The 11,502-nt window shown below is 34.0% G+C and overlaps 2 protein-coding genes across 2 annotated transcripts in view; one reads left to right on the top strand and one right to left on the bottom strand.

The window, feature by feature from the left end:
* Positions 1–1,799, bottom strand: LOC131846317 (baculoviral IAP repeat-containing protein 5). Its single transcript, XM_059195590.1, has 2 exons — positions 1,250–1,799; positions 1–611 (listed from the first exon to the last, which is right to left on the bottom strand). The coding sequence occupies exons 1-2, from the start codon at positions 1,532–1,534 to the stop codon at positions 483–485; spliced, it is 414 nt and encodes a 137-aa protein (XP_059051573.1). The 5' UTR covers positions 1,535–1,799; the 3' UTR covers positions 1–482.
* A 495-nt stretch (positions 1,800–2,294) lies between these two features.
* Positions 2,295–11,502, top strand: part of LOC131846302 (monocarboxylate transporter 4-like) — a 46,665-nt gene continuing 37,457 nt past the window's right edge. Inside the window, exon 1 of the mRNA XM_059195569.1 lies at positions 2,295–2,628. The gene's annotated coding sequence lies outside the window, so the exon portion shown is untranslated. The remainder of the gene's footprint in view (positions 2,629–11,502) is intronic.

Below are 11,502 nucleotides of genomic sequence, written 5' to 3'. Positions count from 1 at the left end.
TTTTGGGCTGCAGCCCAGGGCCCCGAGTATACAAAGGGCCGCAGTCCTCACTGAAACGATATTTAGATCATAAAAAAAATCTAGAATCTTGAAAACCCACCATAACCCTGAGATAAATCAACCCATACAAGTGAGAGTCTATTGAAAAGAACGGGGAATATCTGGTTGCTTGTTTTTGGTCGGTGTATCTTTTTAGTTGAGTAATATTACATAGACCCCTAAGTAGATTTAGTCCAGGGCCCCACAAATTCACAATCCGCCCCTGACGTGAGGCATTGAATAGAGTTCAGATTTAGCTTGGAATCCTAGTGAGTAAGATCGCCGAACAAGGTCAATGGGAGAGGATTGATGTGGAACATGGAATATCATACATGGTGAAAGGTATTGGGAAAGACTTATATCCAACAGTAAATAAGCATAGGCTGAAGTGATGGTGATGATACTTCAATGACTTACTGTAAACATCAAGTGGATGTTTACAATTATTTCTTACTCAAACATTTTCTTCTCACACTCTTGGCTTTCTCATCAATAATTTCCTTGCACAATTCACCATCTTGTTTCAAATTGTTTATCATGTACTGTTTCACTACTGACAGGTATTCTGAAAACTGAAAAAAATGCATTTTATTATATTAATATTATAAATGAAAAAGTTTGTATGTATGGATGGATGTTTGTTACTCTTTCACTCAAAAACTTTGATGAAACTGTACAGTAATATAGCTTATAACAACATTAAGAAGCAGATGGTACCAGGACAACCATACTACTCAGACAACCCAGAACAGAGTTCTCTGGTGCACATATACAGGGAGAGCCGATCCCAGATAAATTGGGGATTATCACAATACATTAGTGAGAACAACAATCAAATTGGTGTAGCTGTCTTTATTATTAGTGTGCACAAAGAGATAATTATTTTTTTAATTTTATTTTTGTTTGTATTGAGTTAAACAAGTGTTTCTTTTCCCCATTAAGTTTTTCTCATACATATATCTTTCATATACAGACAGGGTTTTTTTATAATATTACTATTTATTTATTATTAATAGTGTCAATACTTTGATTAAAGAAAAAAATAATGGTCTTTTATAATATTTCAGCTGTAACTAGAAGAGGAGTTATGGTAGTGAAATTACGGGTACGGAGAAATGACATCTTAGTACTCCTGTATGGCCTCATATAGGCGTCCGATATAGCGTGAAGCTGCACCGTTCCATAATAATTTACTTAAAAGAATACTAACCAATAAGTCATCCTCTTTTCGTCCCAGTTGCACGAAAGCACATTTAGCGGCATGGCTTTTATGTTCCTCCCATGGGTCGTCACTGGCTTCCCAGCCATCCAATTCCTTGCCGCACAGAAAACATTTAGCGGCATCGGCATCCTCATCCCCCGTAGCCACTGAGTAAAATCCCGCTTCGGCCATGTTCCTCGCGTTGCATTTGTTATTGTTATTGAACGGCCAATTCTTGAAAGTCTTCAGTCTTTCCTGTACTAAAAATAATTGACGGTCCTTAATTTCGTACATGTTTTATTCACAAATAGTACAAACAAAATATAATTTTAACTGTTGATCTGGATGTTATTTTGAATTTTTGGTTTGACAGTTTGACTTTTTTTATTTGTGTTATGTTACTGCTTATGTTTCCATTCGTTCGTTTTATATTTTCAATAGTAGATAGAGACTAAATTCTATTAGAATCATATGACGATTTTATTTTTATTAGAGAATTTTGGTATGAAAGTAAATTTATAAGTAACTGCGAAATAATAAATGACAATATCTGTAATCTGAATAGTCATGTGTTGAAACAAAACGTGTTAGAATGAAGGACTAATTATTTATGTAAAAAAAAAAAAGTAACCGTACCATTGTAAAAAATTTAATATAACTGGGACAAATATTAATTTTACTTATTCGTGCCCATAAATTAATTGAATGATTTTTCAACACAAATATAACTGCAGAGTTACACCTGTTAGCATACTTTTAAAATCCATGATATTTATTATATCCAAATTTTCTAATACTTCAGCGAAACAATCTCTTTCCCTTCGGTATTATTTTTCACAACATGTACAAGCTTTATATTAGTTAATAACAACGTTTTTATTAGGCAATAAAATTAAAACTACCAGCTTAGACAGGTATATTTGGTAAATAGAAATTTGTTATGGCAATACTAAGAAATATTGTCAAACAGTCATTCACTCAACCTACAACAAAAATTCAGCCATTCACTTCATTCAATATTTCCAATTGAATCTTTTGCCGTACGTCAGTCAAACAACGATTTTATTTTTATCAATGTCCTCCTTCTCGTCTTGATTTTCATTCGCGCTGTTGATTTAAGTTTTGTTTGTGTACAATATATGATAAATAAGATTAATTTGCAATCAAACAATACGTTGCCGAAAACCTATATTCTAAATAAAATATTAGATAATTGAGATAATCATATTTAAAGAATAAAAACGAAATAAAGTGCCTAACATTAAAGTCGTTTGTAGTTTTTTAGCAGTATTGCAATTCAATATTTTGGTCTAGTGCACAGTGTTTACGCGGTTATTGCAATGGTCCGAGCCGTTTTCTAGCATTGTCCAGTACATCACAGTAATTTGGTGAGTATTTTCACTTTATTCTATGTCGTATGGGTTTAGGAAAGTGAAATGAATGTGACGAGTATATGAATAAATTTTTATGAATAATTCACACCTGTTCCGTTCCGTTCAATAGCATTGTCCGTTCCTTTTGTTATTATTTATTATTACACACTAAGTTACTAACGATGACATTAAATTTTATTTATTTATTCTATCACCTATTGTATTAAATAATAAATATATCGCTAGTAAACTGTTAATGCGAATTAAGTGAGCTATATTTATTATATTAAATTAAATATCTTAAACAATTAAAAAATAACCTTGAAGAAGAACTCACTTTAGATATTGAAAATTACTTTGAAATGATCAATTGATTCAGAAAAAACAAAAATTCTCATTAGGGATGCATATTAAGGCAAAGGAAACAGAGTATACAAAACTATACCACACAAGTACTTCATATTCCTATTGATACATGAATAATCTAGAGAAATTGAAAATGTACTTAAAACTGATAAACTCTATTTCTATTTTCTTAAAGTTAAGATCACCATGATCCAAAGGTAATCTGTTGTGATCATATAGCATGGAAAACTAAGAGAACTAAATAGTTCAGTAGAAAATTGAAAACTGATTTTGAGAGTAAATGAGATAAACAGCTAATAAATTTAAATGTGTAGCACAAAAACATTTTAATTTTTATAATTGATATCAATAAATTTGGTAGATACATTTTATTTATTTAGGAGAGTGTTCTAGTCTACTTCTTGGCTACCAAAACTCAGACCAATAGAATACAAGTTCAAGTTAGGCCACCAAAAAAAAAATTCTGTGGAAATTTAAACTGATTATTCAGTGATGAAAAGACCAATAATAAGAGGGAAGGGGAAAATTGTTAATAATTATATATAATATTAAGAAAAGAACAAAAAATCCTGGTGAATTTGCCACCATAACTAACCTGAGGTAACCTGTTACTATTAACATAGGCAACCATTACATTATCATGAATTAAAAAAATATAAAAAAACTAAATAAATCTGACAGACAATGGTCGGTTAATACTTGTAGATATACTTATGTTTTATGGCAAAGAAATAGTAAAATAGCTATGTATATACCAGGATAGACTGTACAAAGATGTTTCGATACATATCTTTGTTTCGTCCATATTATATCAGCCACCAAGCGAGTTGCATACTAGTTTTAAGTGCGAGAGAGCAGCAAAATACAATGTACACTCCATCTGACAATGTGATATCCAGTTAGTTTAAAGGGTTGACAGAAATATTGCATGGTACAGAGCCATGACATATTACTCAGAAATTATTATCCATGAGTACTGTACAGTCACATACTGTGTCGATCACATAGGTTGATGATGTGGTAACTTTTTTAAACTGATCTGATCCTAGTAGCCGCAGCGAGCCTTCACAGCTTCACCAAGCTAGTGCAGATGGCATTAAAAAACTCGCGCAAGGACTTATGGAGCGGCTGGGCTGACGAATACGACTTCATGTTGAAGGGACCGCTAGGGCTTCGTACATTGACTCAGACCGTTGTAGTTTCGTTCACCGTTTGAATTGGTCGGAAGGACAAGTGATAACTATACTATAACTATAATAATAATAATAATAATCTTTATTTACTGCTCCCAAAGAAACTTACAATATTGAACAAAGTATCAAAAGTATGTATTTAATCTTACAAGCAATTCCTTGTGAGAGTCAGGAGTCTGAACTAAGTCGAAACCTGTACTACAGATCTCCAGGCAAACTATACATATATTCATATATATAGGCAACTATTATTATTTTCTACATTATATTTTTTTTTTATAATACGGTGGTGGCAAACTAGCATACTGCCCAGATGGTAAATGGTTATCGTAACCTATGTACACTTAAAACATCAGGGGAGTCACGTGCGCGTCTCCGACCCTTATGAAACCATAATATATCCTTGAAAAAATCCATGCTGTACTCTCGCATTAAAACCTCAACAGGCAGTTCATTCCACAATCTAAGTGTACGCGGGAGGAAGCTCCTCTGAAACCACACAGTCCGAGACTTAGGTTCTAACGTGTGGGGATGAATTCATTTCGATGGCGAGCGGTGCGATGGTAAAAGGTAGCTGTTTATCTATATTATATACTAGCTGTTCTCGCGACTTCGTCCGCGTGGAATTTACCTTTATTTTTCTAAAATAAAAGTTGCCTAAGTTACTCCTTATTACATCAGCTACCTGCCAAAAAAAGTCCCGTCGAAATCGGTCCAGCCATTTCAGAGATTAGCCGTAACAAACAGATAGACAGACAAAAATTGTAAAAAATGTTATTTTGGTGTATGTACCGTATTTATATTCATATGCCCACCTTCATGAAAGAGGACTACTGGCCGAAAGGTGTGGTGTATCGGCGCTACCGTGGCAGATTGCCGTCTTTAGTGCCGTGATCACACAGACAATATTATTGTATTAGTTTTTAAATATTATATTATATGTATGTTAGTCTATAAGGTATTTATAATATGGGCCTAGTTGCCTGAAATAAATGAATAAATAAATAAATAAATATGCCTGTAGTAAAAAACGATTATTTCAATATTACGAACAGACACTCCAATTTTATTTATATGTATTGTTAACCGACCAATGCAGTTCTATTTGTTGTATGTAGGTAACATATACATTGTGTTATGTAAAGACATTTTCCAATATAATTTCACGGTATCGTTTTTATGGCGATCGTTCCTACGTACTTACTGCGCAGTTGGCGTTATATTATAATGTTCTATTTTTGATACAGACCGCTCCCAGACAACAGTGGTCGTGCAGTTTTTATGTATCAGCTGTTTATTATACTAACTTCGTGTCTTGGAAATTTCCTTACGAATCTATTTGTTATTTTACGATTTTTTTTAAATTTTGGTTAGTTTAACCCGCGTGATTTGTCTATACTTTTTTATATAAAAATCAGCATATGTCCATCGTTAGGACACAATTTATCTTCACATTAAATATCATTAAGATCCGATTAGTCGTTTAGTCAAGATAAGGACGAATAGACAGATTCACTTCAGGGGGAAGCGAATTGTTTGAAATGTGGACTGATGATCCCAAAGCTAGCAGTGTACCGTGTCATCTTGACCACGCGGTTCCCCCTGGAATCGTCGTGATAAATCCCCGGTTAATTAACCACGATGGGCTAATTAACTTGACCCTGACCTTGTTCAACCTTGTTCATCTGGCGGCATCATGCTGGCGAGGCACCAGTGTAGGATTATAAATCCTACACTGGTGCCCCGCCAGCGTAAACCGTTGGCGCAGGCGGGTGAAAGCTACTGTTCTCATCCACTAAAAAAATATTAGTGTGCATATACGGTGAACTGCCAAATCTATCGTGACATAAGATGAGCCGTATCCGAGCTTACTGTCGTGGTCTACCAATAAAGCGGCAAATAAGTTCATACAAAGTCGTGGAGAGAATGTAATGGACAGGACGTAATAGATTCAGAACATTGTCTTTCACTCCTTTATCTGTATTTTCTTTACGTATAATAAAATCGTAACGAGTCGAAAACTGTCGGTTCACGCAGAAACTGCCGTAGGCGTTAGGATAAAATTTCACAGAATACGTTATGAAATGTAGGCCAATATATAGGCTAAATAAATCTTAGAAAAATACATTCCAGTAGGCTAAATTAGTAATTAAAAAAAAAAAAATAGGCGGTATATTCATCGTCGGCAATAGATGGCAGATAAATGCACACACAAAAATATCTTAAATGTCGAACCAAATTTTTATACAAGATTAGTTGGCACCCGTTCTGCCGTAGGAGATATAATTCTGATAATATCTACTCTTCTATATATGACGCGGTCATTACTTACAAGTAAAATGAAGACAAATTAGACAGTAATTATTTTCAGACTTGTGTAGTGTTAGTACATACTATAATAGTAACCTACCTGCTAGCAAAACTAGGCCTATGCACAACAAAAATCTAATCATGCATAAACGAAATATCTCCTTTGGAAAGTTTACACTCTTTCCCGAGGAGATAAAAACCATCGCTCCTAAGAATATCCTTCAATTCTTGTCCCTGACGGGTCTAGGTAGCGAGCTCTGAAAAAGGGCGAGCACAATAGATCTATGTAGCAGTGCTACAGGTGCTACAGTCACTTGAAGCCCAAACAACACAGTAAAAAAAAAACCTACCTACCGATACTATTTCAGGTATCAGATAGTGAAGGTATACGTGAAAATGCTGCTAATTTTACTTGTTTTCTGACGGCAGATTTTTATACTATACTATATCATTAAACTGCAGTTATCAGTAGTTGAATGTACATGCCGTGGGCATACGTTTTATAAACTAATAAAAAATGTCAACCTTTGTCGGTGCGCCCTCAGCTTGCTTTTTCAGTATCATATAAAAAACTGTAAGTCGTTAGGTGCAGTTTCTGTGTTGGATCGCTGTGTATGCTTTTTTATATCATTCAATTGTGAACCTTTTTTCAAAGTTCTTATATTGTTTGGAAGGGTATACTCACAAGATGGCCATTATCTTTATATCAGGATCTGATTATGTGCTTTCAGGAAAATTAATGGAAATCCTCAAGTATTATAGACAGGTATTATTTGTACTCACTAGTTAAGTAAATATTACATTTTAATCATTTCAAATCGGTAGTTTCGTGGCCTGAAGATATGCATAAAGTAGGGAACGGAGTTGTACAGTAACATGCGTATTGCGACAATATACCATATCATATTAAGCTTCCGATCGATCAGTCTTCAACAATATATTACCCTCGTCAAATTTAAACGGGTATCGTAATTACGACGCCCTGAGCGATGTTCAAACCCCTGGTGGTGCCCTCCGGTTACATAGGTATCCGTCAAACAGAAGTTAGCTTTCACCTCATAAGTCCATCCACGAGTTGAGAGTGCCTTCTGCACTTGCCCCTATCGTTCGGTGAAGCGGTAAAGGCTAATTACAGACAATAGCATTAGAATGATTAAAAAAAATCGTCTTAATGTTTCATACATTGTGTGGCAGTATGCGATGTAGCAAAGCTTCGCCACTCCAACTGTCTGTATGACCAAATATCTTTTGTCACATCGAGTAAAATATATATAGTATTCCACTCCACTAACTTAATTCGCTAAACAATCTAGATCTCAGAAGCAACCCTATTTCTTGGAAACTTATCGAAATAGAGACCCGTCTAAATTGCCTTTACATATTTAAGGGTCAGCACTCCTAGAAAAGGTTACTCTTATTACAGTAGAGGGTCCCACTAATACAGTTTCGGGTTTAAGCAACGAAAGCGATTTAGAATTCAATTGGTGGATATGAGATTAGGTCTAGTTTCTTTTTTGGAATTGAAAATTAAATAAAATACTATCGTCCTTTAGGTGGTGGATTTTTATCACTGGATTTTAGACCCTTTACTGTGCAAAAACGGGTATGTGAAATAGCATTAAGTGAAATTGTTTTATATTCTCAAAAAGGGCACTGAAGTTTTTTTGAGGGTCGGCATTGCGTACGTTACCTCCCTGGTGTTTCATAAGTCCATAGGCTACGGTAGCCGTAGTAGAGAAATGGCCACTCTCGTACTTCAAGCCACGACATCGCATCCCGTTTTGTCAGGGCTATAACTTTTTTCGCTTAGCGTTCATTTTGGCTATTTTTCTTTTTGTTTGGTTTTAAGGGTCGTAGCGCTGTGTTTAAGTACCCATAACCTTCTACAAGTACTGAAGTATTAAATGCAAAAGAGTTGTTTTAAATCCGACTGGTAGTTTGAGAGGTTAGTGCGTAAAATGAACTCGTTGATTTTTTACCCGCATAATTTCATCTGCTTCGATTAATATATATTAGATTTTAATATTTCTCCCGTTTTTGCAATATTTTTAATTGCTACTCTGCTATTGCTCACAGCATTATGTTTTATAGCCTACAATATTTCTCAATAAATGTACTATCCATTTACTAAAATATTTTTTTAATTTAATCCCAGTGGACTTACTGTTCCTTATATTAGCACGTTCCACCGATGAATAAATAAACAAATGCTTCAGTTTTTTTAATATTAGTATAGATATATATCTTACAATTTTTCTTTTACCTAGACGGAGAGCTTCGCGAGTCTTTTGTGATTTTGTAAATTACAACAACGGTTGTTGCGTTGTGTATTGTATTGTTTAATTCTTTTGTTAATTTTACAACAATCAGTATTGTTACAGAACAATACAGATTTTAATATTGATTCTAATTTACAAGTAACAATATAGTGTCTAATACATCTATGTATATAAATATTTTTTATGAATGTCATAGCATATTAGCTTTGATATCTTTTCTGAGAATGTAGGCAATCTGTCTGATAAATTTAACTGAGAATGACTAAGTTGTTTAATTATATGGACAGAACTGTAGAACTAGAAATTATCTTTACTCAGATATATTCTCATTATTTTGTCGTCCCATTATTTGTGGTAGGCGCAGTATGTCATCTTATTCCACTGATCCCTATCAGCCGTTATGTTTGAGCATACTCTCCTTTTATACATATCATCTTTCTTTTTTTCATAATTCTTGAATCAGATATTTATTTATTTATATATTCCACCAAATATAAACACTTCAGTTAGTTTTTTTTTAACTGCCGTTTATTCCTAATGCCGACTTAGCCAAGAAGAATGAGCAAGAAACTTATATATGTAGATAAGATGAGTTGTTGCTAGAAATTTTAACAATTTTTCATACAAGTAATCAGGGAGAGTAGAAAATAATCTTCAAGCAAATAAACTTAATATAAGCACTTTTCAATAGCCATATTTTATTTACCCTCTTATTCGGTACGCAGACTCATCACAAGAAGAATGAGCAAGAAACTTGCGTGTTGCTCTTTTAAACAATCGAGAAATTTAACCACAAACATCCATCATCTAGGTAATCAACTCGATTGAATTTAAGATGCCAACTCACGGCGTTTTCACTTCAATTCTCCGGTTGGTTTTCCTTGTAGAAGTTGGTGATTTATTGGCGTTTATGCTAGATCTTGTGTCTCTTTTTAGCTTCCGGGATATGGGATAGCCGCGAACGATCCGCGTGTCGCACTGCGGTTCATCTGCTTTTAAGCACAGACTCCCAGGATCACAGTGGTTTAATGGTTTTAGCGGCAATAAAGAATAATCATTCAAACGAACGGAAAGACTGATATCACAGCCTAGGTGGTCTAGCGTGTTTAGCACATTGATTTACTTCCGCAGGTCGCGTGTTCGACTCTCGCACATTACCGACATGTATTTAAGAGAATAATTGTTTGTATGGGTTTGGGTAGTTTTTATTATGTAGGTATTAAACAAAACGTACTTAATGCAAATGTAATGAAAATTGTTTTTTTTAATTCGATACTCAGGTATTTGGACTACCAAAAAAAGATTGTTGTGTGAAAGATGATATGTATAAGAGGAGAGCAAGCAGGCTGATAGTAAACAGTAGAAGATATCATACTGCGCCAACCACAAATAATGGAATGATAAATAAATAAAGACAATGATGATGATGATGATGATGATGATTCAGAGAATTGTGATTCAAACAACCCTTCACGTTAGGTATCTACTAGCATGAAATTCAAATTCAAAAATCATTTGTTCATGTAGGATATTTTAGCCGTTTAAGAATGTTAAATTTTATACATTATAATTTTAATTTTTTCCCTACCTTCCAGTTCAGTATATAGATTCAATTGAGAAGAACTGGCAATTGAATTACTTTTTTTTAAAGCCAGTTTATTTACAATATATATCTATCAGTCTACATATCGGTCAGTTATTAATATCTTTGTTAGTATAAACTTAGTAACCAAGTTAACTTACCTCACTTTCAACGTGCAAAAAGTTAGAATCTATTGCCGAAAATTAAGACTAACTTACGTATCCTCTCGTGACTCACAAAGTGCTTACGGATTCTCAGAAGTTGTGAGCTGATTTAGTAGATTGTTTAATCAAGTGAACTTCCAAGAGGAACCCGAACTTCTGCAGGGTTCGAAAAAGTTTGATTGGCTACTCCTAGCCGTAATGATTCGTCAACAGTTGTTTTTGTATTTAACTAGAATGACAAATAAGGTGACGGACCACCAGATGGAAAGATCTAATCGTGGCGTGTATATATACTATTGTTATTGGAGAAAAAATTATTAAAGATAACAACACGTATTGGCAGACATTAATAAAATTGTAATACAAGAAGTTGAGTGACGATCGACGTCAAAATAATTATATTAAGAAACCTGCTACAACATTTCGTCACCACCAATTTATACTAAGCTAACTCGAATTTTTATGTATCTCTTATTTTTTTTTGTTATATATAAAAAACACCATTTTAAGCAGATTAGCATAAAAAAACGAATTTACTGAAAATTCGAGTTAGCTTAGTATAAATAGCTGGTGTCGATTTGTAACATCATGGACATTTTAATCACACATTTTAATAAACAACGTCTCATGACGTCCACAAAATAAAATATAATAGTTTTTTCAATTAATAGGAAGTCGACGCTGTATTTCTTTATATTCATTTATTCATAATTTAACAGCTGCGGTATCTTGTCAGTGGTACTCTTACCATTTTTAGCAATTTTCCATCAATCATCTTTATTACAGTTGAAGAATTTGATAAAAAACTTTACGTTCATAAGCGGATAATCGAACTGGTCTGCTCTGATAATTATGACTTATTTATTTCGTTAGTAGGTAGGTACCTTCTTAGTAGTGAACTTCTTAGTAGTATTTGGTCGTTTGTCTGCTTATAAATGGTCTGCCTCTGAATGAGGCACCATCAGGCAATGATATGACTTGGAAGCCTAATGTCT

The sequence above is a fragment of the Achroia grisella genome, unplaced genomic scaffold (assembly GCF_030625045.1).
Source record: "Achroia grisella isolate CSIRO2021 unplaced genomic scaffold, CSIRO_AGI_Agris_v1 utg509, whole genome shotgun sequence".
NCBI lineage: Eukaryota > Metazoa > Arthropoda > Insecta > Lepidoptera > Pyralidae > Achroia > Achroia grisella.
Note: the sequence above shows the minus strand (reverse complement) of the source record. Positions and strands in the feature narration are given on the sequence as shown.